Here is a 25,168-nt window from a genome sequence, read left to right as displayed (position 1 = left end):
ACAGTTAGTAAATAGACCTAATTTAGGATGGTTCACATTAGTACGTAGTTAGTAAAACAGTTAGTAAATAGACCTAATTTAGGATGGTTCCCATTAGTATGTAGTTAGTAAAACAGTTAGTAAATAGACCTAATTTAGTCTGGTTCCCATTAGTATGTAGTTAGTAAAACAGTTAGTAAATAGACCTAATTTAGTCTGGTTCCCATTAGTATGTAGTTAGTAAAACAGTTAGTAAATAGTCTGTAAGCCATTGTGTTATTTGCTGATGTATCTTTGGTATAAAGCTTAGTTGTGGTTGAGTTTGTACTCGTGTTTACAGGCAGTTCCCAGAGAAGGCACTCCTCCATGGCCAGAATCCACTCCATGACCATCGAAGCTCCAATCACCAAGGTAGCTACGTTTCATTGAATTACTTACACAACTCTGTCATTTAGTATATAGTAATATAGTCATTTAATAGGATCTCTGTGGTACTCAAAGTTCCGTCACATGATAAATCCTCGTCCCCAAGGTTCTGTCACATGATAAATCCTCGTCCCCAAGGTTCCGTCACATGACCACTCCTAGTCCCCAAGGTTCTGTCAAATGACCACTCCTAGTCCCCAAGGTTCCGTCACATGACCACTCCTAGTCCCCAAGGTTCTGTCACATGACTGCGGGGAGTTCCTGAGTTTCGTCACATGACACTGTAGTCAATCCCTGTAGCTGTTCCCTCCTAGAATAAAGCAATGGGAGGAGCTGCTGATGATGTGTGCTGATATCTTTATGCTGTGTGTGTGTGTGTGTGTGTGTGTGTGTGTGTGTGTGTGTGCAAACTGTATACAGCTGCATCAAGTTAGTTCTGTCAGTTCCTACAATTGTCCCACCTCTCCTCAGTCTCTGGCTGTAGTAGAAACTACTCCCACCTCTCCTCAGTCTCTGGCTGTAGTAGAAACTACTCCCACCTCTCCTCAGTCTCTGGCTGTAGTAGAAACTACTCCCACCTCTCCTCAGTCTCTGGCTGTAGTAGAAACTACTCCCACCTCTCCCCAGTCTCTGGCTGTAGTAGAAACTACTCCCACCTCTCCTCAGTCTCTGGCTGTAGTATAAACTACTCCCACCTCTCCTCAGTCTCTGGCTGTAGTATAAACTACTCCCACCTCTCCCCAGTCTCTGGCTGTAGTATAAACTACTCCCACCTCTCCTCAGTCTCTGGCTGTAGTATAAACTACTCCCACCTCTCCTCAGTCTCTGGCTGTAGTAGAAACTACTCCCACCTCTCCTCAGTCTCTGGCTGTAGTAGAAACTACTCCCACCTCTCCTCAGTCTCTGGCTGTAGTAGAAACTACTCCCACCTCTCCTCAGTCTCTGGCTGTAGTAGAAACTACTCCCACCTCTCCTCAGTCTCTGGCTGTAGTAGAAACTACTCCCACCTCTCCTCAGTCTCTGGCTGTAGTAGAAACTACTCCCACCTCTCCTCAGTCTCTGGCTGTAGTAGAAACTACTCCCACCTCTCCTCAGTCTCTGGCTGTAGTAGAAACTACTCCCACCTCTCCTCAGTCTCTGGCTGTAGTAGAAACTACTCCCACCTCTCCTCAGTCTCTGGCTGTAGTATAAACTACTCCAACCTCTCCTCAGTCTCTGGCTGTAGTAGAAACTACTCCCACCTCTCCTCAGTCTCTGGCTGTAGTATAAACTACTCCCACCTCTCCTCAGTCTCTGGCTGTAGTAGAAACTACTCCCACCTCTCCTCAGTCTCTGGCTGTAGTAGAAACTACTCCCACCTCTCCTCAGTCTCTCACTAACCATGATATCTTTCTGTATCTAACCATGATATCTTTCTGTATCTAACCATGATATCTTTCTGTATCTAACCATGATATCTTTCTGTATCTAACCATGATATCTTTCTGTATCTAACCATGATATCTTTCTGTATCTAACCATGATATCTTTCTGTATCGAACCATGATATCTTTCTTTATCTAACCATGATATCTTTCTTTCTCTCGCTCTAATTCAAATGTTTTATTGGCATACATTTGTTTACCACATACTGTACATGGCCACAGTAAACATATAGAAAGATAACAGAGATAAATACAAATGATACCACTGAACCCCCTCGTCCCTCCAGGTGATCAACATCATCAACGCGGCCCAGGAGTCTAGTCCTATGCCTGTAGCAGAGGCCCTGGACCGGGTCCTGGAGATCCTGAGGACCACAGAGCTCTACTCTCCTCAGCTGGGCACCAAGGAGGAAGACCCCCATACTAACGACCTGGTGGGAGGACTGATGACGGTAAGGGTCAGGGGTTAGGGGTCAATAGATGCAGAGCTCTACTCTCCTCAGCTGGGCACCAAGGAGGAAGTGTGTGTATGCACGCCTGTGTACAGTAATGTGTACGTGAGCCTGTGTATGTCTCTGTTTACTGTGTGTGTGTCAGAGTACAGAGAGAGAGTGCCAGGTTGCCAGTCTGTGTATGTCTCTGTTTACTGTGTGTGTGTCAGAGTAGAGAGAGAGTGCCAGGTTGCCAGTCTGTGTATGTCTCTGTTTACTGTGTGTGTGTCAGAGTAGAGAGAGAGTGCCAGGTTGCCAGTCTTGGCTGATGCCTCAGAGGAAGTGATAGATTGTCCTTTGTGCTCCAGTAGGCTTGAGAGGAAAGGCCACACAAACACACACACACTGAAACACACACTGACACACTGAAACAAACACACACTGAAACACACACTGACACACTGAAACACACACACACTGAAACACACACTGACACACTGAAACACACACACACTGAAACACACACTGACACACTGAAACAAACACACACTGAAACACACACTGACACACTGAAACACACACACACTGAAACACACACTGACACACTGAAACAAACACACACTGAAACACACACTGACACACTGAAACAAACACACACTGAAACACACACTGACACACTGAAACAAACACACACTGAAACACACACTGACACACTGAAACAAACACACACTGAAACACACACCGACACACTGAAACACACACTGACACACTGAAACAAACACACACTGAAACACACACTGACACACTGAAACAAACACACACTGAAACACACACTGACACACTGAAACAAACACACACTGAAACACACACCGACACACTGAAACACACACTGACACACTGAAACAAACACACACTGAAACACACACTGACACACTGAAACAAACACACACTGAAACACACACTGACACACTGAAACACACACTGAAACACACACTGACACACTGAAACACACACTGACACACTGAAACAAACACACACTGAAACACACACTGACACACTGAAACAAACACACACTGAAACACACACTGACACACTGAAACACACACTGACACACTGAAACACACACACACACTGAAACACTGAAACACACACTGACACACTGAAACACACATACACACTGACACACTGAAACACACACACACACACTGAAACACACACTGACACACTGAAACACACACTGACACACTGAAACAAACACACACTGAAACACACACTGACACACTGAAACACACACTGACACACTGAAACACACACACACACACTGAAACACTGAAACACACTGACACACTGAAACACACACACACACTGACACACTGAAACACACACACACACACTGAAACACACACTGACACACTGAAACACACACTGACACACTGAAACACACACACTGACACACTGAAACACACACACACTGAAACACACACTGACACACTGAAACACACACTGACACACTGACACACTGAAACACACACACACAGAAACACACACACACAGAAACACACACTGAAACACACACTGAAACAAACACACACTGACACACTGAAACACACACTGACACACTGAAACACACACACACTGAAACACACACTGACACACTGAAACACACACTGACACACTGACACACTGAAACACACACACACAGAAACACACACACACAGAAACACACACTGAAACACACACTGAAACAAACACACACTGACACACTGAAACACACACTGACACACTGAAACACACACACACACTGAAACACACACTGAAACACACACTGAAACACACACTGAAACACACCCTGAAACACACTGAAACACACACACTGAAACACTGAAACACACACACACACACTTAAACACACACACACACACACACACTGACACACACACTGAAACACACACACACACTGAAACACACACACTGAAACACACACACTGAAACACACACACACTGAAACACACACTGAAACACACACTGACACACTGAAACACACTGACACACTGAAACACACACACACACTGAAACACACACACACACTGAAACACACACATTGAAACACACACACTGAAACACTGAAACACACACTGACACACTTAAACACACACACACACACACACTGAAACACACACTGAAACACACACACACACTGAATCACACACACACTGAAACATACACACTGGCTGACACTCCTGTCTTCCTCTGGTCTCCAGCGGTCTGGAAACATCCTGTTCTTAGGAAGACTAGATGAATGAGCATGACTTTACTTGAACATAGACTGACAGGATGTATGTGAGAGAGGGGGAGAGAGAGAGGGGGGGGGGGAGAGTGAGAGAGTGAGAGAGAGGGGGGAAAGAGGGGGGAGAGGGAGAGAGAGGGGGGAGAGAGGTGGAGGAGCGAGGGGGAGGAGAGAGAGGGGGAGGGAGGGAGAGAGAGGGGGGAGAGAGGTGGAGGAGCGAGGGGGAGGAGAGAGAGGGGGAGGGAGGGAGAGAGAGAGAGAGAGGAGAGGGAGGGAGGGAGAGAGAGGGAGGGAGAGAGAGTGAGGGAGGGAGGGAGAGAGGGGGGGGTGGAGGGAGGGAGGGAGGGAGAGAGAGAAGGGGGGAGGGAGGGAGAGAGAGAAGGGGGGAGGGAGGACGGACTATAGACGGATGAAATCAGAGAGCCATGAACTATCTGAATGGTATTGTTATCTTGTGTGGTGGTCCATTCCAGATTATTATTTATGTAGATTGTCATGGGTTTAATACGTTTACCACTAGCTATATATTCTGTGGAGCAAGATCTTTTTTTCCACCCAAAACTGATTTAGTACTGCATATAGAGTGATTTTTTTTCTAGGCCAGTACTGTAGTTATAGCGATTGATTCCCTGTGCATTGAGCAGATAGCGCCACACAGACAGAATGTTCAAAGCGGAGCTGAGCTGTTGTGGAATCAGGAGAGGAGAGGACAGTCTTTAAATAGCTGCTGTGTACAGAAGCACCGCTGCGATCCAACAATGTAGGGTCAAAGATGAACCCTGCTCCTCTTCCTTTCTCACTCGCTAAGTAAACACTCCTCTCTCAGTGACACACACACACACACACTGCAGACGCTGTAGTAGCCATGGTGAGAGTACTTCCTGTTAGCTACTACTCCACAGCCGTGCTGTGAGATACTGAGAGCCATTCAGTTAAGAGCAGAGAAATCATCTCTCTCACCTCAGAGTATGTGTCATTCACAGCCAACAGGAACACACACACACACACACACACACACACACATACACACACACACACACACACACACACACACACACACACACCTCAGAGTGTGTCTCATTCACAGCCAAACCGTGCTGTGGTGACAACAACAGGAACACACACACACTCACACACTCACACACACACACACACACACACACACACACACACACACACACACACACACACACACACACACACACACTACAGATGCTATAGCTGCCTTGGCCAATGCCCATCCACAATGTGCTGTAGCCTGCTGTGGTGACAACAACAGGATAATGTCATAAGGATTTTGGAGAGATCCATTATAGACTTGTGTGACACATTGACATGGTCCACATTGGATTGATATCTGTTTTATAGTGTCCATTTTGACACCACTGTACGGTTCACAAATGTGGTAATAATCATTCTCCAAACCATATTTTAGTTTGATTTACACAGACTTAACCTTGGCTGCAACATTAGTTAGTTCTAACTCATTACATGTCTGTCTGGTAGAGGAACAAGGGGGTTAGTTCTAACTCTACATGTCTGTCTGGTAGAGGAACAAGGGGGTTAGTTCTAACTCTACATGTCTGTCTGGTAGGGGAACAAGGGGGTTAGTTCTAACTCTACATGTCTGTCTGGTAGAGGAACAAGGGGGTTAGTTCTAACTCATTACATGTCTGTCTGGTAGAGGAACAAGGGGGTTAGTTCTAACTCTACATGTCTGTCTGGTAGAGGAACAAGGGGGTTAGTTCTAACTCTACATGTCTGTCTGGTAGAGGAACAAGGGGGTTAGTTCTAACTCTACATGTCTGTCTGGTAGAGGAACAAGGGGGTTAGTTCTAACTCTACATGTCTGTCTGGTAGAGGAACAAGGGGGTTAGTTCTAACTCTACATGTCTGTCTGGTAGAGGAACAAGGGGGTTAGTTCTAACTCTACATGTCTGTCTGGTAGGGGAACAAGGGGGTTAGTTCTAACTCTACATTTCTGTCTGGTAGAGGAACAAGGGGGTTAGTTCTAACTCTACATGTCTGTCTGGTAGAGGAACAAGGGGGTTAGTTCTAACTCTACATGTCTGTCTGGTAGAGGAACAAGGGGGTTAGTTCTAACTCTACATGTCTGTCTGGTAGAGGAACAAGGGGGTTAGTTCTAACTCTACATGTCTGTCTGGTAGAGGAACAAGGGGGTTAGTTCTAACTCTACATGTCTGTCTGGTAGAGGAACAAGGGGGTTAGTTCTAACTCATTACATGTCTGTCTGGTAGAGGAACAAGGGGGTTAGTTCTAACTCTACATGTCTGTCTGGTAGAGGAACAAGGGGGTTAGTTCTAACTCTACATGTCTGTCTGGTAGAGGAACAAGGGGGTTAGTTCTAACTCTACATGTCTGTCTGGTAGAGGAACAAGGGGGTTAGTTCTAACTCTACATGTCTGTCTGGTAGAGGAACAAGGGGGTTAGTTCTAACTCATTACATGTCTGTCTGGTAGAGGAACAAGGGGGTTAGTTCTAACTCTACATGTCTGTCTGGTAGAGGAACAAGGGGGTTAGTTCTTACTCTACATGTCTGTCTGGTAGGGGAACAAGGGGGTTAGTTCTAACTCTACATGTCTGTCTGGTAGAGGAACAAGGGGGTTAGTTCTAACTCTACATGTCTGTCTGGTAGAGGAACAAGGGGGTTAGTTCTAACTCTACATGTCTGTCTAGTAGAGGAACAAGGGGGTTAGTTCTAACTCTACATGTCTGTCTGGTAGAGGAACAAGGGGGTTAGTTCTAACTCTACATGTCTGTCTGGTAGAGGAACAAGGGGGTTAGTTCTAACTCATTACATGTCTGTCTGGTAGAGGAACAAGGGGGTTAGTTCTAACTCTACATGTCTGTCTGGTAGAGGAACAAGGGGGTTAGTTCTAACTCTACATGTCTGTCTGGTAGAGGAACAAGGGGGTTAGTTCTAACTCATTACATGTCTGTCTGGTAGAGGAACAAGGGGGTTAGTTCTAACTCTACATGTCTGTCTGGTAGAGGAACACGGGGGTTAGTTCTAACTCTACATGTCTGTCTGGTAGAGGAACAAGGGGGTTAGTTCTAACTCTACATGTCTGTCTGGTAGAGGAACAATGGGGTTAGTTCTAACTCATTACATGTCTGTCTGGTAGAGGAACAAGGGGGTTAGTTCTAACTCTACATGTCTGTCTGGTAGGGGAACAATGGGGTTAGTTCTAACTCTACATGTCTGTCTGGTAGAGGAACAAGGGGGTTAGTTCTAACTCTACATGTCTGTCTGGTAGAGGAACAAGGGGGTTAGTTCTAACTCTACATGTCTGTCTGGTAGAGGCACAAGGGGGTTAGTTCTAACTCTACATGTCTGTCTGGTAGAGGAACAAGGGGGTTAGTTCTAACTCTACATGTCTGTCTGGTAGAGGAACAAGGGGGTTAGTTCTTACTCTACATGTCTGTCTGGTAGAGGAACAAGGGGGTTAGTTCTAACTCTACATGTCTGTCTGGTAGAGGAACAAGGGGGTTAGTTCTTACTCTACATGTCTGTCTGGTAGAGGAACAAGGGGGTTAGTTCTAACTCTACATGTCTGTCTGGTAGAGGAACAAGGGGGTTAGTTCTAACTCTACATGTCTGTCTGGTAGGGGAACAATGGGGTTAGTTCTAACTCTACATGTCTGTCTGGTAGAGGAACAAGGGGGTTAGTTCTAACTCTACATGTCTGTCTGGTAGAGGAACAAGGGGGTTAGTTCTAACTCTACATGTCTGTCTGGTAGAGGAACAAGGGGGTTAGTTCTAACTCTACATGTCTGTCTGGTAGAGGAACAAGGGGGTTAGTTCTAACTCTACATGTCTGTCTGGTAGAGGAACAAGGGGGTTAGTTCTAACTCTACATGTCTGTCTGGTAGAGGAACAAGGGGGTTAGTTCTTACTCTACATGTCTGTCTGGTAGAGGAACAAGGGGGTTAGTTCTAACTCTACATGTCTGTCTGGTAGAGGAACAAGGGGGTTAGTTCTAACTCTACATGTCTGTCTGGTAGAGGAACAAGGGGGTTAGTTCTAACTCTACATGTCTGTCTGGTAGAGGAACAAGGGGGTTAGTTCTAACTCTACATGTCTGTCTGGTAGAGGAACAAGGGGGTTAGTTCTAACTCTACATGTCTGTCTGGTAGAGGAACAAGGGGGTTAGTTCTAACTCTACATGTCTGTCTGGTAGAGGAACAAGGGGGTTAGTTCTAACTCTACATGTCTGTCTGGTAGAGGAACAAGGGGGTTAGTTCTAACTCTACATGTCTGTCTGGTAGAGGAACAAGGGGGTTAGTTCTAACTCTACATGTCTGTCTGGTAGAGGAACAAGGGGGTTAGTTCTAACTCATTACATGTCTGTCTGGTAGAGGAACAAGGGGGTTAGTTCTAACTCTATATGTCTGTCTGGTAGAGGAACAAGGGGGTTAGTTCTAACTCATTACATGTCTGTCTGGTAGGGGAACAAGGGGGTTAGTTCTAACTCTATATGTCTGTCTGGTAGAGGAACAAGGGGGTTAGTTCTAACTCATTACATGTCTGTCTGGTAGAGGAACAAGGGGGTTAGTTCTAACTCTATATGTCTGTCTGGTAGAGGAACAAGGGGGTTAGTTCTAACTCATTACATGTCTGTCTGGTAGGGGAACAAGGGAGTTAGTTCTAACTCATTACATGTATGTCTGGTAGAGGAACAAGGGGGTTAGTTCTAACTCTACATGTCTGTCTGGTAGAGGAACAAGGGGGTTAGTTCTAACTCTACATGTCTGTCTGGTAGAGGAACAAGGGGGTTAGTTCTAACTCTACATGTCTGTCTGGTAGAGGAACAAGGGGGTTAGTTCTAACTCTACATGTCTGTCTGGTAGAGGAACAAGGGGGTTAGTTCTAACTCATTACATGTATGTCTGGTAGAGGAACAAGGGGGTTAGTTCTAACTCTACATGTCTGTCTGGTAGAGGAACAAGGGGGTTAGTTCTAACTCTACATGTCTGTCTGGTAGAGGAACAAGGGGGTTAGTTCTAACTCTACATGTCTGTCTGGTAGAGGAACAAGGGGGTTAGTTCTAACTCTACATGTCTGTCTGGTAGGGGAACAAGGGGGTTAGTTCTAACTCTACATGTCTGTCTGGTAGAGGAACAAGGGGGTTAGTTCTAACTCTACATGTCTGTCTGGTAGAGGAACAAGGGGGTTAGTTCTAACTCTACATGTCTGTCTGTGCCTCCCAAACACTTGCATCATAACAGAAGAAGGATGAGGAAACATCTATTAAAGTGATACATGGTTATGGATTGGGCGTAGGAGTTGAATGACATTGATGATATTCATTTGATTTGACAGACAGTGTTTGCTCCAGAATTCTGAAACTATTGACTAGTATAATTATTATGTTAGATATTTTTATATTTTCGTCTCTCTCTCTCTCTCTCTCTTATTCCTTCACAGGATGGCTTGCGCAGATTGTCAGGAAACGAATACATCTTTGCTACCAAGCGTACGTACAGTATTGTTCTCCTGGCATAGTGATGAAGATGATGATGAAGATGATCACGTAAAGCTCCATTTTGATTTGTCTCTCTCATCCCCCCCACCCTCCTCCCTCTCAGAGCCCCACCTCCCGAGTCACTTAGCCATGCCCCTGTCGTTGAATGACATCCCTCCTCGCGTTGCCCAGACGATGGAGAATGAAGACTCCTGGGACTTTGACATCTTCAACCTGGAGACTGCCTGCCTGAAACGGTGAGGGGAGATTTTAACACTGTAATAACATATTCAACCTGGAGACTGCCTGCCTGAAACGGTGAGGGGAGATTTTAACACTGTAATAACAGCTTCAACCTGGAGACTGCCTGCCTGAAACGGTGAGGGGAGATTTTAACACTGTAATAACAGCTTCAACCTGGAGACTGCCTGCCTGAAACGGTGAGGGGAGATTTTAACACTGTAATAACAGCTTCAACCTGGAGACTGCCTGCCTGAAACGGTGAGGGGAGATTTTAACACTGTAATAACACCTTCAACCTGGAGACTGCCTGCCTGAAACGGTGAGGGGAGATTTTAACACTGTAATAACAACTTCAACCTGGAGACTGCCTGCCTGAAACGGTGAGGGGAGATTACAACATACATCTCTACTGTGGTTTGGTTTAGAGAGGGCCAGAGCTACAGAAATACAGAGCTCCTAAAACTCTATCTGTTTCAGTACTGTACACAGACTGGAGAGCTAATGTTTGTGTCCTAAATGGGACCATATTCCCTGTATAGTGCACTACTTTTAACCAGAGCCATATGGGTGATTCCTTACGAAACCAGGACAAATAAATACCATGATTTGGGGGATTTTCACTTAATTTTATCCATAGCATGTTCATTTGGAGGAATGATTATTGACATATATTTGGCATTTGTATCTAAAAGCATATTTGAGAAATAATGAATTGAAGTTGAAATATTTGTGACATTGTGGCTTTACCCAGGCCTCCTTTAAGACTTGATGATGTTTCATCTGTAGGTACAAAGCAAACATTGGTGTCATATGAACCTTTATCTCTTGCTCTGTAATATGAATAGTATTTTGATTTCAATAACAATTTTCTTACATTAATTTATGAATATTGACAAATATAAACATGAATATGTTTTTAATTTGCCAAATTTTTCAATATATTGTTGAAGATAATATACTCTACAGGCATATCAAAGTTCCTGAGTGGGATCTCTGCTAGTTTTAAAGTTATGGCCCATTTTATACATAGAAATTGGCATAGTAGGCAATGTAACCAATCACAGCCCTCCTTTTACTTGTATCATTGCACGTCCTGCAAATCACCAGCAGAGGGCTGGTCATTTTAGAATCCATTTTCACATTCACTCTGTTGGTAATGCTAACAAATCATAACTCTAACAGTAGCAGAGATCCCACTATGGAACTTTGATATGCCCGTAGAGTATATTATGTTCTTGTTCAACAATACATTGAAAAATTTGCCAAATTCAAAAACGGTATATTTTCTATATTCATGTTTATATTTTTCTGTATTCATTTAAGTTGCAGAAATCTAAATCCTACTCACATTACAGAGCAAGCGGTGAACTTTTATATGACACCAATGTTTGTTTTGTTTCATCTACAGATTAAACATTATGGAGTTTTAAAGGAGGCCTGTATAAGGCCAAAATGTCACAAATATTAAAACATAAATTCATTATTTCTCAATTATGCTTTAAAGAGATTCTCCGGTAAGCTCAAATGCGAGGGGCTGAAGCTCATTGGCTAGAACTCGAATTGCTAGGGGGCTGGCCCACGTGGGGGGAAATGTAGGGAAAATGGCGCAAGGCAGCTTCAAGAAACAGTCATTTTCAAACTAGGGATTTCGTAGCTAATTGAGGTAAGATTAATTCTGCTCATAGATTATGCATGTATGAACTACAAATTGACACATCCAGCCCAAAGCGGCAGGTTTATCAAATACATTCTTAGTCGCCAAACTACCAGAACATGTCTTTAAGATGCAAATATCAAATATATGCCAACAATCCTTCCTTCAAAGGACCATTCTATGGGATTACATTATGTGAAAATCCCCCAAATCATGTTTTATTTTGGCGGGTTTCGTGAGGAATCACCCATATGGGCCCTGGTGAAAAGTAGTGCACTATATAGGGAATAGGGTGCCATCTGAGACACACTCCATGAATATCAGTCATATTGTGTGATGTAACCTACCTGTTGAGTGTTCTCCCGAGTGGCGCAGTGGTCTAAGGCACTGCATTGCAGTGCTATCTGTGTCACTAGAGATCCTGGTTCGAATCCAGGCTCTGTCGTAGCCGGCCGTGACCGGGAGACCCATAGGGCGGCGCACAATTGGCCCAGCGTCGTCCAGGGTAGGGGAGGGAATGGCCGGCAGGGATGTAGCTCAGTTGGTAGAGCATGGCGTTTGCAACGCCAGGGTTGTGGGTTCGATTCCCACGGGGGGCCAGTATGAAAAATAAAAAAATAATGTATGCACTCACTAACTGTAAGTCGCTCTGGATAAGAGCGTCTGCTAAATGACTAAAATGTAAATGTAGAGGGATTGGATTGGGAAACTGTGTTATGGCAGAAGAGATGTGGTTACACAGTGTACGGTACTTAACTCTGTGGTATTTAACTCCTCCATGCTGTTAGCCCTAACCTTCATGAGGTCTGGTAATTCTCTCCTCCCAGGCCTCTGACCTATCTGGGCCTGAAGATCTTCTCTCGGTTCGGGGTGTGTGAGTTCCTGAGCTGTCCCGAGTCCACTCTCCGCTCCTGGCTGCAGGGGATCGAGGCTAACTACCACTCCACCAACTCCTACCACAACTCCTCACATGCTGCCGATGTCCTGCACGCTACCGCATACTTCCTCTGCAAGGAGAGGGTCAAGGTAAGATGGCCGTCCAAGATGGTCGCCACTGGGTCAGACAGTTTTGTCTTGTTTGTTTGTTTGTTTTCTCTGTTTGTTTTGTCTTGTTTGTTTGTTTGTTTTCTCTGTTTGTTTTGTCTTGTTTGTTTGTTTGTTTGTTTTCTCTGTTTGTTTTGTCTTGTTTGTTAGTTTTCTCTATTTGTTTTGTCGTTTGTTTGTTTTTGTCTTGTTTGTTTTGTTTGTTTGTTTGTGTGCCCCTCATTTATACAGGTAATCTGTTTGACCTGTTCCAAGACAGCAGAAGTAAAACATTTGTAACAAACATGCATTGAATTAAATCAGCACACAGCAATGAGTCAATCCTGGGCTGACATTCCTCAAATCACTAGCATGGCTTAATCCTAGTCCTAATTAGAGTTGCACAATGCCGGTAGCTTTCCCAAAATGTCCAAGTTTTCCTAGAAATTGCAGTTAGAAGATTCCTGGAATCAACCCTACCCACTGGGCAAAAACTGGTTGAATAAACGTTGATTCCACCTCATTTCAACAAAAAAAATTACATGTGACGACGTTGAATTAACGTGGAAAACTGTTTGGATTTGCATAAAGTCATCAACGTAAGGGATTTTCTTATTTTTCTTACCCAACTTGCAACCTTTTTGTTGAATTCACATTAGTTGACAACTCAACCAAATGTAAATCAGAACTACACGTTGAACTGACTGCTGTCTGTGCCCAGTGGGTAATATCATAATCCTAAAGTCTTTGACTCCTGTACTCTCTAACATGGAACTACATGTCACTAGATTAATCATGTTAGGAGTGTGTGTGTGTCTGGACCTGTGTAAGTGTGTGTGTCTGGACCTGTGTAAGTGTGTGTGTCTGTTTTGAGTGTTTGCATGAATGTTCAAAGCCACAGGAAGTAGAGGTGCTGCACCACCCACTGAAAAATCAGAATAGAAATAAAATATGAATAAAATAAAAAAAGTAGTGCACTGGGCCTTTACTAGCATTATCAGACCGATATAGACGTCTGGAGGGCAAAACATGTTTTTCATCATCTCCACTTTGGCAAAAAGGTAGTTGTATAATTCAGATCAGTATCTCGCAGGATTCAATAGTTGGAATTGTAAGAGTTGTTGCCCTGTCCCTTTCTGTAAGAGTTGTTGCCCTGTCCCTTTCTGTAAGAGTTGTTGCCCTGTCCCTTTCTGTAAGAGTTGTTGCCCTGTCCCTTTCTGTAAGAGTTGTTGCCCTGTCCCTTTCTGTACTAGTTGTTGCCCTGTCCATTTCTGTAAGAGTTGTTGCCCTGTCCCTTTCTGTACTAGTTGTTGCCCTGTCCCTTTCTGTAAGAGTTGTTGCCCTGTCCCTTTCTGTAAGAGTTGTTGCCCTGTCCCTTTCTGTACTAGTTGTTGCCCTGTCCATTTCTGTAAGAGTTGTTGCCCTGTCCCTTTCTGTAAGAGTTGTTGCCCTGTCCCTTTCTGTAAGAGTTGTTGCCCTGTCCCTTTCTGTAAGAGTTGTTGCCCTGTCCCTTTCTGTAAGAGTTGTTGCCCTGTCCCTTTCTGTAAGAGTTGTTGCCTTGTCCCTTTCTGTACTAGTTGTTGCCCTGTCCATTTCTGTAAGAGTTGTTGCCCTGTCCCTTTCTGTAAGAGTTGTTGCCCTGTCCCTTTCTGTAAGAGTTGTTGCCCTGTCCCTTTCTGTAAGAGTTGTTGCCTTGTCCCTTTCTGTACTAGTTATTGCCCTGTCCCTTTCTGTAAGAGTTGTTGCCCTGTCCCTTTCTGTAAGAGTTGTTGCCCTGTCCCTTTCTGTACTAGTTGTTGCCCTGTCCCTTTCTGTAAGAGTTGTTGCCCTGTCCCTTTCTGTACTAGTTGTTGCCCTGTCCCTTTCTGTAAGAGTTGTTGCCCTGTCCCTTTCTGTAAGAGTTGTTGCCCTGTCCCTTTCTGTACTAGTTGTTGCCCTGTCCCTTTCTGTAAGAGTTGTTGCCCTGTCCCTTTCTGTACTAGTTGTTGCCCTGTCCCTTTCTGTACTAGTTGTTGCCCTGTCCCTTTCTGTAAGAGTTGTTGCCCTGTCCCTTTCTGTACGAGTTGTTGCCCTGTCCCTTTCTGTAAGAGTTGTTGCCCTGTCCCTTTCTGTACTAGTTGTTGCCCTGTCCCTTTCTGTACTAGTTGTTGCCCTGTCCATTTCTGTAAGAGTTGTTGCCCTGTCCCTTTCTGTACTAGTTGTTGCCCTGTCCCTTTCTGTAAGAGTTGTTGCCCTGTCCCTTTCTGTACTAGTTGTTGCCCTGTCCCTTTCTGTAAGAGTTGTTGCCCTGTCCCTTTCTGTAAGAGTTGTTGCCCTGTCCCTTTCTGTACTAGTTGTTGAAATGTCCCTTCTGTACTAGTTGTTGCCCTGTCCCTTTCTGTAAGAGTTGTTGCCCAGTCCCTTTCTGTAAGAGTTGTTGCCCTGTCCCTTTCTGTAAGAGTTGTTGCCCTGTCCCTTTCTGTAAGAGTTGTTGCCCTGTCCCTTTCTGTACTAGTTGTTGCCCTGTCCCTTTCTGTAAGAGTTGTTGCCCTGTCCCTTTCTGTAAGAGTTGTGGCCCTGTCCCTTTTTCTCTGTGATTGTCATTCTAATGGGATCCAGAAAGAACAAAACCCTGTCCTTAAACATTTACATCAAAAGGTGCAAAATGATGGGCAAAGACCCAAAACATCCACATCAAATTTGAAAATGTTCTTGATCAAATAACATGGAAAACAACCACTTTTTGTGCAGTATTAATTGAGCATCCTTACAAACCACTTAATGTAAATGTACATTACTGTATTGTACATAGGCTGGTCATCTAGGTTTGTACCTTTTAGACTTGACATCACCATGAAGAAAAACAATGCACAATACAGTAAGTGAGTACATTGAGACATCAAGTGGTTTATGATGATGTGGCTCAGTTGGTAGAGCATGGTGCTTGCAATGCTAGGGTTGTGGGTTCGATTCCCACGGGGGGACCAGTACGGAAAAGTATGTAAATGTATGCACTCACCACTGTACGTTGCTCTGGATAAGAGCGTCTACTAAAATGGAAAAGGAATGAAGAGACCATTTCAGTTTTCACATAGAAATAAGTTGCATTAGCAATGTATGAGTAGGTGTTGTAAAACTTTTTGACCGGTAGTGTACATGATTAAGAAGGCCCCTATTCAATCAGTGGTTCAGTTAGTAAGATCATGCCACTAGCAACACCAAGGTTGTGGGTTCAGTTCCTGCAAGTTTCACATACTAAAAATGATCATGGTAACGGTAATTCCATGGTATATATTATATGAATATACTTAAGAGGGTGGCAGGTGGCCTAGCGGTTAGTGCGTTGGGCCAGTAACCAAAAGGTTGCTCGTTCGAATCCCCCTGTCGCTAATTATTCCAGTAATATTATATATATATATATGAATAAAAAAACTAGCCGTTCTTCTTCCCCTTAACAGCAAAGTCTGGACCAGATTGATGAGGTGGCGGCTCTGATAGCAGCCACGGTACACGACGTGGATCACCCGGGACGCACCAACAGCTTCCTGTGTAACGCAGGAAGTGAGCTGGCCATCCTGTACAACGACACGGCCGTGCTAGAGAGCCACCACGCTGCCCTTGCCTTCCAGATCACCACACGGGACGACAAGTGCAACATCTTCAAGAACATGGAGAGGTATTCTGGGAGGCTGTTTGGTCCATCTGTCTGTCCGTGTACTACTGTGTGTGTGTGTGTGTGTGTGTGTGTGTGTGTGTGTGTGTGTGTGTGTGTGTGTGTGTGTGTGTGTTTGTGTGACATAGAGGCAGGGCAGTCATGTGATTTGAGTCCCAGAATAGTGTGTCTCATGCACTGCTCTCCCTCGGAAAGGGGGGAGGGTAGATAATCACTCCATTCATCCCTCTCCTCTGTCACTACAGTCAGAAGGCTAGAACTGTCCAGAGGGGCTTTCAGCACATTTATTTACCCATGTTTTTGTGTGAACGTGTCTCTCTCTCTCTCTGTTCTTCCCCCTTCTCCCTGCCCCCCCCTTCCTCTCTCTCCTCCACTGCTTCTTTCTTTCTCTCGCTCTCTTTCTCTCTCTCTCTCTCTCTCTCTTTCTCTCTGTAGGAATGAGTACCGTACCCTGCGTCAGGCCATCATAGACATGGTGCTAGCCACAGAGATGACAAAACACTTTGAGCACGTCAACAAGTTCGTCAACAGCATCAACAAGCCGCTGGCCGCGCTGGAGGAGAACGGGGTGAGATGAACGACAGAACCAGAAAGAGAGAAGAGGGTAGAAAAAGAAGCATAAAGTCAGTTTGATAGGCTGTGTGGTTAAACATGATGCCAGCAGGAACCTGTTCATGGGTTAGACCAGAGTATTGCAGCCATACAGTAGTGGAGCTGTGTCCAGTCATGGAACAATCTAGAAAATACAATCGGTCTGTTTTAGACATCATTCTGCATCACGCTTACTCCAAAACAGCCAACCGTTAGCTAACAGGATGCAGGTTAGAAAGAGAAGAGTTGAAGGGAGTCATTGCCTAGCCTGTGTGGCCTAACGTCGCCTTCTAACGTAGCCTAGCCTTCCAGTGGAGCCTTCCAGCTAAAAGTTAGCCAACTGCGATGCAGGTTGAAGGGAGTTAGTGTAGCCTCCTGACCTAGCCTCGTAGTTTAGCCTGCTAGCTTAGCCTAGCCTCCTAGTATAGCCTGCTAGCGTAGCCTAGAGTAGCCACCTGGCCACAGACAGATTAGCGTGGAGAGAGAATCTTACAGTCTGGTTCCATCTTTCTCACGGTGGTGTGGAATGCACAGCACAGCCATTCTAATCTATCAAACAGACCCTTTTTAGGAAAATCATAGGAGATTCTTCTGCCTGGAAAAAGAACTGATTTGACACTATGTGGGCTGGTTTCACACACAACCAGGATTTACCTACTGCTGGACTACAAGCTATGCTTGAGTCCAGGACTAGGCTTAGTCATGGTCTGGGATTGAAACAACCAGGCCTATTGGATAATATTCACAGCACTATTAGTCTGTGAAAACTGTTGAAACTCTTAAATCTACTGTGAGTTCACAAACTAAAATATAATATTTCCTCCTTTGTATAAGTAATCATTCGAATCTTCTCTCTATTACATGTATTCAGCACAACTGTAAGACAAAACAACTCTGACAGCAGTGCCGGTTGTGTTCTTTAAGCTCTCTCTCCTCCCCACCTAGCCAGATGGTTGTGTTCTTTAAGCTCTCTCTCCTCCCCACCTAGCCAGATGGTTGTGTTCTTTAAGCTCTCTCTCCTCCCCACCTAGCCAGATGGTTGTGTTCTTTAAGCTCTCTCTCCTCCCCACCTAGCCAGATGGTTGTGTTCTTTAAGCTCTCTCTCCTCCCCACCTAGCCAGATGGTTGTGTTCTTTAAGCTCTCTCTCCTCCCCACCTAGCCAGATGGTTGTGTTCTTTAAGCTCTCTCTCCTCCCCACCTAGCCAGATGGTTGTGTTCTTTAAGCTCTCTCTCCTCCCCACCTAGCCAGATGGTTGGGTTCTTTAAGCTCTCTCTCCTCCCCACCTAGCCAGATGGTTGGGTTCTTTAAGCTCTCTCTCCTCCCCACCTAGCCAGATGGTTGGGTTCTTTAAGCTCTCTCTCCTCCCCACCTAGCCAGATGGTTGGGTTCTTTAAGCTCTCTCTCCTCCCCACCTAGCCAGATGGTTGTGTTCTTTAAGCTCTCTCTCCTCCCCACCTAGCCAGATGGTTGTGTTCTTTAAGCTCTCTCTCCTCCCCACCTAGCCAGATGGTTGGGTTCTTTAAGCTCTCTCTCCTCCCCACCTAGCCAGATGGTTGGGTTCTTTAAGCTCTCTCTCCTCCCCACCTAGCCAGATGGTTGTGTTCTTTAAGCTCTCTCTCCTCCCCACCTAGCCAGATGGTTGGGTTCTTTAAGCTCTCTCTCCTCCCCACCTAACCAGATGGTTGGGTTCTTTAAGCTCTCTCTCCTCCCCACCTAGCCAGATGGTTGTGTTCTTTAAGCTCTCTCTCCTCCCCACCTAGCCAGATGGTTGGGTTCTTTAAGCTCTCTCTCCTCCCCACCTAACCAGATGGTTGTGTTCTTTAAGCTCTCTCTCCTCCCCACCTAGCCAGATGGTTGGGTTCTTTAAGCTCTCTCTCCTCCCCACCTAGCCAGATGGTTGTGTTCTTTAAGCTCTCTCTCCTCCCCACCTAACCAGATGGTTGGGTTCTTTAAGCTCTCTCTCCTCCCCACCTAGCCAGATGGTTGTGTTCTTTAAGCTCTCTCTCCTCCCCACCTAGCCAGATGGTTGGGTTCTTTAAGCTCTCTCTCCTCCCCACCTAGCCAGATGGTTGTGTTCTTTAAGCTCTCTCTCCTCCCCACCTAGCCAGATGGTTGTGTTCTTTAAGCTCTCTCTCCTCCCCACCTAACCAGATGGTTGTGTTCTTTAAGCTCTCTCTCCTCCCCACCTAGCCAGATGGTTGTGTTCTTTAAGCTCTCTCTCCTCCCCACCTAGCCAGATGGTTGTGTTCTTTAAGCTCTCTCTCCTCCCCACCTAGCCAGATGGTTGTGTTCTTTAAGCTCTCTCTCCTCCCCACCTAGCCAGATGGTTGTGTTCTTTAAGCTCTCTCTCCTCCCCACCTAGCCAGATGGTTGTGTTCTTTAAGCTCTCTCTCCTCCCCACCTAGCCAGATGGTTGTGTTCTTTAAGCTCTCTCTCCTCCCCACCTAGCCAGATGGTTGTGTTCTTTAAGCTCTCTCTCCTCCCCACCTAGCCAGATGGTTGTGTTCTTTAAGCTCTCTCTCCTCCCCACCTAGCCAGATGGTTGGGTTCTTTAAGCTCTCTCTCCTCCCCACCTAGCCAGATGGTTGTGTTCTTTAAGCTCTCTCTCCTCCCCACCTAGCCAGATGGTTGTGTTCTTTAAAACTCTGACTAACAGTTTGCAATCAAACTAACTTTGTCAAACACAGTTAGTAATCAAACTAAAACTCTGACTAACACAGTTCACAATCAAATTTTGTCTAACACAGTTTCCTTTGATTGCTAACTGTGTTACAGTGTTAGTTTGATTGCTAACTGTGTTAGACAGCGTTTTAGTTTGATTGCTAACTGTGTTAGACAGAGTTTTAGTTTGATTGCTAACTGTAACACAGTTAGCAATCAAACTAAAACACTAACACAGTTAGCAATCAAAGGAACACCATGTCTAACACAGTTAGCAATCAAACTAAAACTATGTTTAACACAGTTAGCAATCAAACAAACTGTCTAACACAGTTAGCAGTCAAACTAAAACGCTGTCTAACACAGTTAGCAATCAAACTAAAACACTGTCTGCCTTTCTCTGTTTGTGTGTTTGCATGTGTGTGTCTGAGCCTTTCTGAATGTGTGTCTGCGTGTGTGTCTGCGCCCGTGCGTACCTGTGTGTGTCTACGTGCTTGTGTGTGTGTGTGTGTGTGTGTGTGTGTGTGTGTGTGACCTCTCCTTAGGGAATCGGTGACGAGGAGTCTGTCAAAGGCATCCTAACGTCCCCAGACAACCGGATCCTTGTCAAGCGCATGCTGATCAAGTGTGCCGACATCTCCAATCCGTGCCGACCGCTGGAGCTGTGTATAGAATGGGCGGGGCGCATCTCAGAAGAATACTTTGCACAGGTACAGGACAGTAGTGAGAGGGGAGATGAGGGAAACATGATGCTGCGGTTTGGAATGCTAATAGAAACCGTAGAACAGCGTACCTTTGGGGATTCAGCAGTTAGCTGATGTGGAATGTGAAACACATAGCAGACTGGAGCAGCATTCATTGATTGTTTTGATTAGATGTACTGTACCAGCCAGGAAATATTGGTACACACTCAGTAAAGACACTGTGTGTGCGTTTGTGTGTGTGTGTCTGTGCGCTAAACACTGTGTGTGTGTGTGTGTGTGTGTGTGTGTTTGTTTCAGACTGACGAGGAGAAGAGACAGAGCCTGCCAGTGGTCATGCCTGTGTTTGACAGGAACACCTGCAGCATTCCCAAGTCCCAGATCTCCTTCATAGACTACTTTATTACAGACATGTTCGACGCCTGGGATGGTAAGGACTTACGTTAGCTACCTGATCTAAGGTCTAGGCTTCAGCTCAACGGGCTAACGGTGTTTCGATGCTTGGGACGGTAATAACTGTTAACTGCTATACTATGACCCTATCTGCTCCATGTAACAGGGGACTTAAAGACTAGTTAGCTCCCTGAATCTAATGCCTAAGCTTCAGCTCAGCAGCTAACACAGTCAGTGTTGTGGGGCAAAGTCGCTCGCATCATGAGCAACCTTCCCTTAGACCTTAAGACTGGCTAGACTGATTTTACCAATCTATAATGTTTTCGCTGACATGGGTAAGTGACTGTCACTGACTGACATAACAAGAGAAAAACTGCTGATGCGAAACCAAATTGCACCTTGTGTATTCTAAGCAGGTTGAGACCCCGACTGAGTTCTGAAAATAATAAAACAAATAATGTTTTGGGAAATTGGTCCGCAGGCCTACAAAACCGCCGGCCGCCAGTTTCCCATCTATTGTCTACACAGTGTAGCTACATAGTCTACAGTACAGCTACATAGTCTACAGGATAGCTACATAGTCTACAGTATAGCTACATAGTCTACAGTATAGCTACATAGTCTACAGTATAGTTACATAGTCTACAGTACAGCTACATAGTCTACAGTATAGCTACATAGTCTACAGTATAGTTACATAGTCTACAGTATAGCTACATAGTCTACAGTATAGCTACATAGTCTACAGTACAGCTACATAGTCTACAGTACAGCTACATAGTCTACAGTATAGTTACATAGTCTACAGGATAGCTACATAGTCTACAGTACAGCTACATAGTCTACAGTACAGCTACATAGTCTACAGTGTAGCTACATAGTCTACAGGATAGCTACATAGTCTACAGGATAGCTACATAGTCTACAGTACAGCTACATAGTCTACAGTACAGCTACATAGTCTACAGTACAGCTACATAGTCTACAGGATAGCTACATAGTCTACAGTACAGCTACATAGTCTACAGTACAGCTACATAGTCTACAGTGTAGCTACATAGTCTACAGTACAGCTACATAGTCTACAGGATAGCTACATAGTCTACAGTACAGCTACATAGTCTACAGTACAGCTACATAGTCTACCACGATAGCTACATAGTCTACAGTACAGCTACATAGTCTACAGTACAGCTACATAGTCTACAGGATAGCTACATAGTCTACAGTACAGCTACATAGTCTACAGTACAGCTACATAGTCTACCACGATAGCTACATAGTCTACAGTACAGCTACATAGTCTACAGTATAGCTACATAGTCTACAGTACAGCTACATAGTCTACAGTACAGCTACATAGTCTACAGTACAGCTACATAGTCTACAGTATAGCTACATAGTCTACAGTATAGCTACATAGTCTACAGTACAGCTACATAGTCTACAGTATAGCTACATAGTCTACAGTATAGCTACATAGTCTACAGTACAGCTACATAGTCTACAGTATAGCTACATAGTCTACAGTATAGCTACATAGTCTACAGTACAGCTACATAGTCTACAGTACAGCTACATAGTCTACAGTACAGCTACATAGTCTACAGTATAGCTACATAGTCTACAGTACAGCTACATAGTCTACAGGATAGCTACATAGTCTACAGTACAGCTACATAGTCTACAGTATAGCTACATAGTCTACAGTATAGCTACATAGTCTACAGTACAGCTACATAGTCTACAGTACAGCTACATAGTCTACAGTACAGCTACATAGTCTACAGTACAGCTACATAGTCTACAGTACAGCTACATAGTCTACAGTACAGCTACATAGTCTACAGTATAGCTACATAGTCTACAGTACAGCTACATAGTCTACAGTATAGCTACATAGTCTACCACGATAGCTACATAGTCTACAGGACAGCTACATAGTCTACAGTATAGCTACATAGTCTACAGGATAGCTACATAGTCTACAGTACAGCTACATAGTCTACAGTACAGCTACATAGTCTACCACGATAGCTACATAGTCTACAGTACAGCTACATAGTCTACAGTATAGCTACATAGTCTACAGTACAGCTACATAGTCTACAGTACAGCTACATAGTCTACAGTACAGCTACATAGTCTACAGTATAGCTACATAGTCTACAGTACAGCTACATAGTCTACAGGATAGCTACATAGTCTACAGTACAGCTACATAGTCTACAGGATAGCTACATAGTCTACAGTACAGCTACATAGTCTACAGTACAGCTACATAGTCTACGGGATAGCTACATAGTCTACAGGATAGCTACATAGTCTACGGGATAGCTACATAGTCTACAGTATAGAACACAGTCACCTGTTTAGTCCACAATAGGCCCAGTCATCTGTTGGCCTATAGACTGTCACATTCTTTCTGGGTCATTATTTAATGCTGAATAACTTGACTCTTAAACCTGTTCTTTGCTAGATACCTTCATTTGCTACCCTGTATGTTTTTACATTTACATTACATTTACATTTAAGTCATTTAGCAGACGCTCTTATCCAGAGCGACTTTACCTTTTCCATATTGGTCATTTAGCAGACTGCTGTTGTCCAGAGCGACTTAGTCAGTACATCTGTATGGTACTGACTGTACAGACTGAACATCCTCATTTTAACCTGTCCTAAATCAATCTGTCAATTAATTAATTAATTAATTAATTAATTAATTAATCAATCAATTATATTTTGTCCCCAGCGTTCGCAGACCTTCCCAACCTCATGCAGCACCTGGACAACAACTTCAAGTACTGGAAAGGCCTGGACGAGCGGAAGCTGCACAGCCTGCGTCCTCCCCCAGAGTAGGAGCACCCTGTCTTGGGTCGATGCCGGGCCCCGGGCCCCTCCCTGGTTCCTGTCCTCCTCATCTCCTCTCTCTCCCTGTCAGCCCAGCTCCGTCCAGGGCTACCAAGCCTTCACTCTCCTGCTTCTGTGTAGCACGCCACCAAGCGTCCACATGTCCGTCCAACAGAGACAACACATACTGACAGACGGACGGACAGACCGGACGGACGGACAAGCTGCAGCAACACCAGGCTCTTGCTTCATACGTAAACCTCGCTAGCTGAGGATGGACGACGGACAGACACGCGGAGCCTCAGAGTCCTTATAAACTACCAGTGAATGATGGGCTTGACTGTATGCGCCTACTGCTGCCAGTGAGGCTGTGTGAGGGACGGTTCTTCTCCCAGCCAACCTGGTGATGGATGTACCATCCCCCTAATACTCTCACACACACGGGTTCCCCCTGCCTCTCTCTCTCTCTCTCTCTCTGTCTCTCTGTCAGTCGGAGGCTGATGATGTTGCCGTCTCTCTGCAGACTGACTGCTGGTTCGCTGTTGGTAGAAAGCTACAGAGAAAAGAAACACGCAAACAAACTGAATATTGAGATGTCAGGTGGTTTCAAGTCTCTGGCACCTCCAATGAGAAACTGTTTTTGAGGATCGGCTGATGGAGAGTTCACATTACACCGTTTTCGTCCCAAATGGCACCCTATTCCCTATATAGTGCACTAATTTTAGGATAAAACAGTCTATGGGGCTCTGGTCATAAGAAGTGCACTTTATAGAGAATAGGGTGCCATTTGGGACGGCCCGGTGTCAAATCCACGTCAGACCGCACTACCCTCTATCGCCCCCCAGTGGCCACCAGACTGAACTACACCTCCACCACCCTTTACTATGTCTTCTAGCTGTATTTCCTTTGTTTGTTTGTCCTGCAGTAACACGTGGTCCACTAGAGGACCTGTAGCGATGGGACGGGACACGAGGCCGTCCTAAACACACTGAAAGTATGTTCCATATGCCACCAGATTCCCTTTTATAGCGCACTACTTTAGACCAGAACCCTAGTCAAAAGTAGTGGACTAGTACCCTATAGGCCCTGGTCAAAAGTAGTGCACTGTAAAGGGAATGGGGTGCCATTTGGGACATATCCAGAGACATACGGGTGGGTGGGGTTTGGGGGTGTTCAGTGGGTGGAGCTAACTAACTGTCCTCAGGCCACTGGTGAAAGACACAAACAAACATTCAGACATCTTGGTCACACAGCCAGGTCATTATTATAGACAATTTGGTATTTTTTTATTTTGTGATGATGAAGATGAAAGACGATGATGAATAAATTAGAACAAAATTAAGAAAATATGAAGGAAAGAAAAGC

The 25,168-nt window shown here is 44.8% G+C and overlaps 1 protein-coding gene across 1 annotated transcript; it reads left to right on the top strand.

Annotated features, from left to right (window-relative positions):
• Nucleotides 1-319: 319 nt before the first annotated feature.
• On the top strand, nucleotides 320-24,958 carry LOC311124183 (high affinity cAMP-specific and IBMX-insensitive 3',5'-cyclic phosphodiesterase 8A-like; the record flags this gene model as incomplete). The annotated part of the gene is made up of 10 exons (XM_084198376.1): nucleotides 320-390; nucleotides 2,117-2,281; nucleotides 9,997-10,045; nucleotides 10,158-10,290; nucleotides 12,758-12,956; nucleotides 16,391-16,608; nucleotides 17,041-17,173; nucleotides 20,405-20,569; nucleotides 20,861-20,990; nucleotides 23,706-24,958. Coding segments are annotated over 10 exons (1,370 nt in total), but the record flags the coding sequence as incomplete, so codon positions are not given.
• Between the last annotated feature and the right edge of the window lie 210 nt (nucleotides 24,959-25,168).

The sequence above is a fragment of the Coregonus lavaretus genome (genome assembly GCF_964263955.1).
Source record: "Coregonus lavaretus genome assembly, contig: HAP1_SCAFFOLD_2196, whole genome shotgun sequence".
NCBI lineage: Eukaryota > Metazoa > Chordata > Actinopteri > Salmoniformes > Salmonidae > Coregonus > Coregonus lavaretus.
This window is presented reverse-complemented; position numbering and strand designations above follow the sequence as displayed.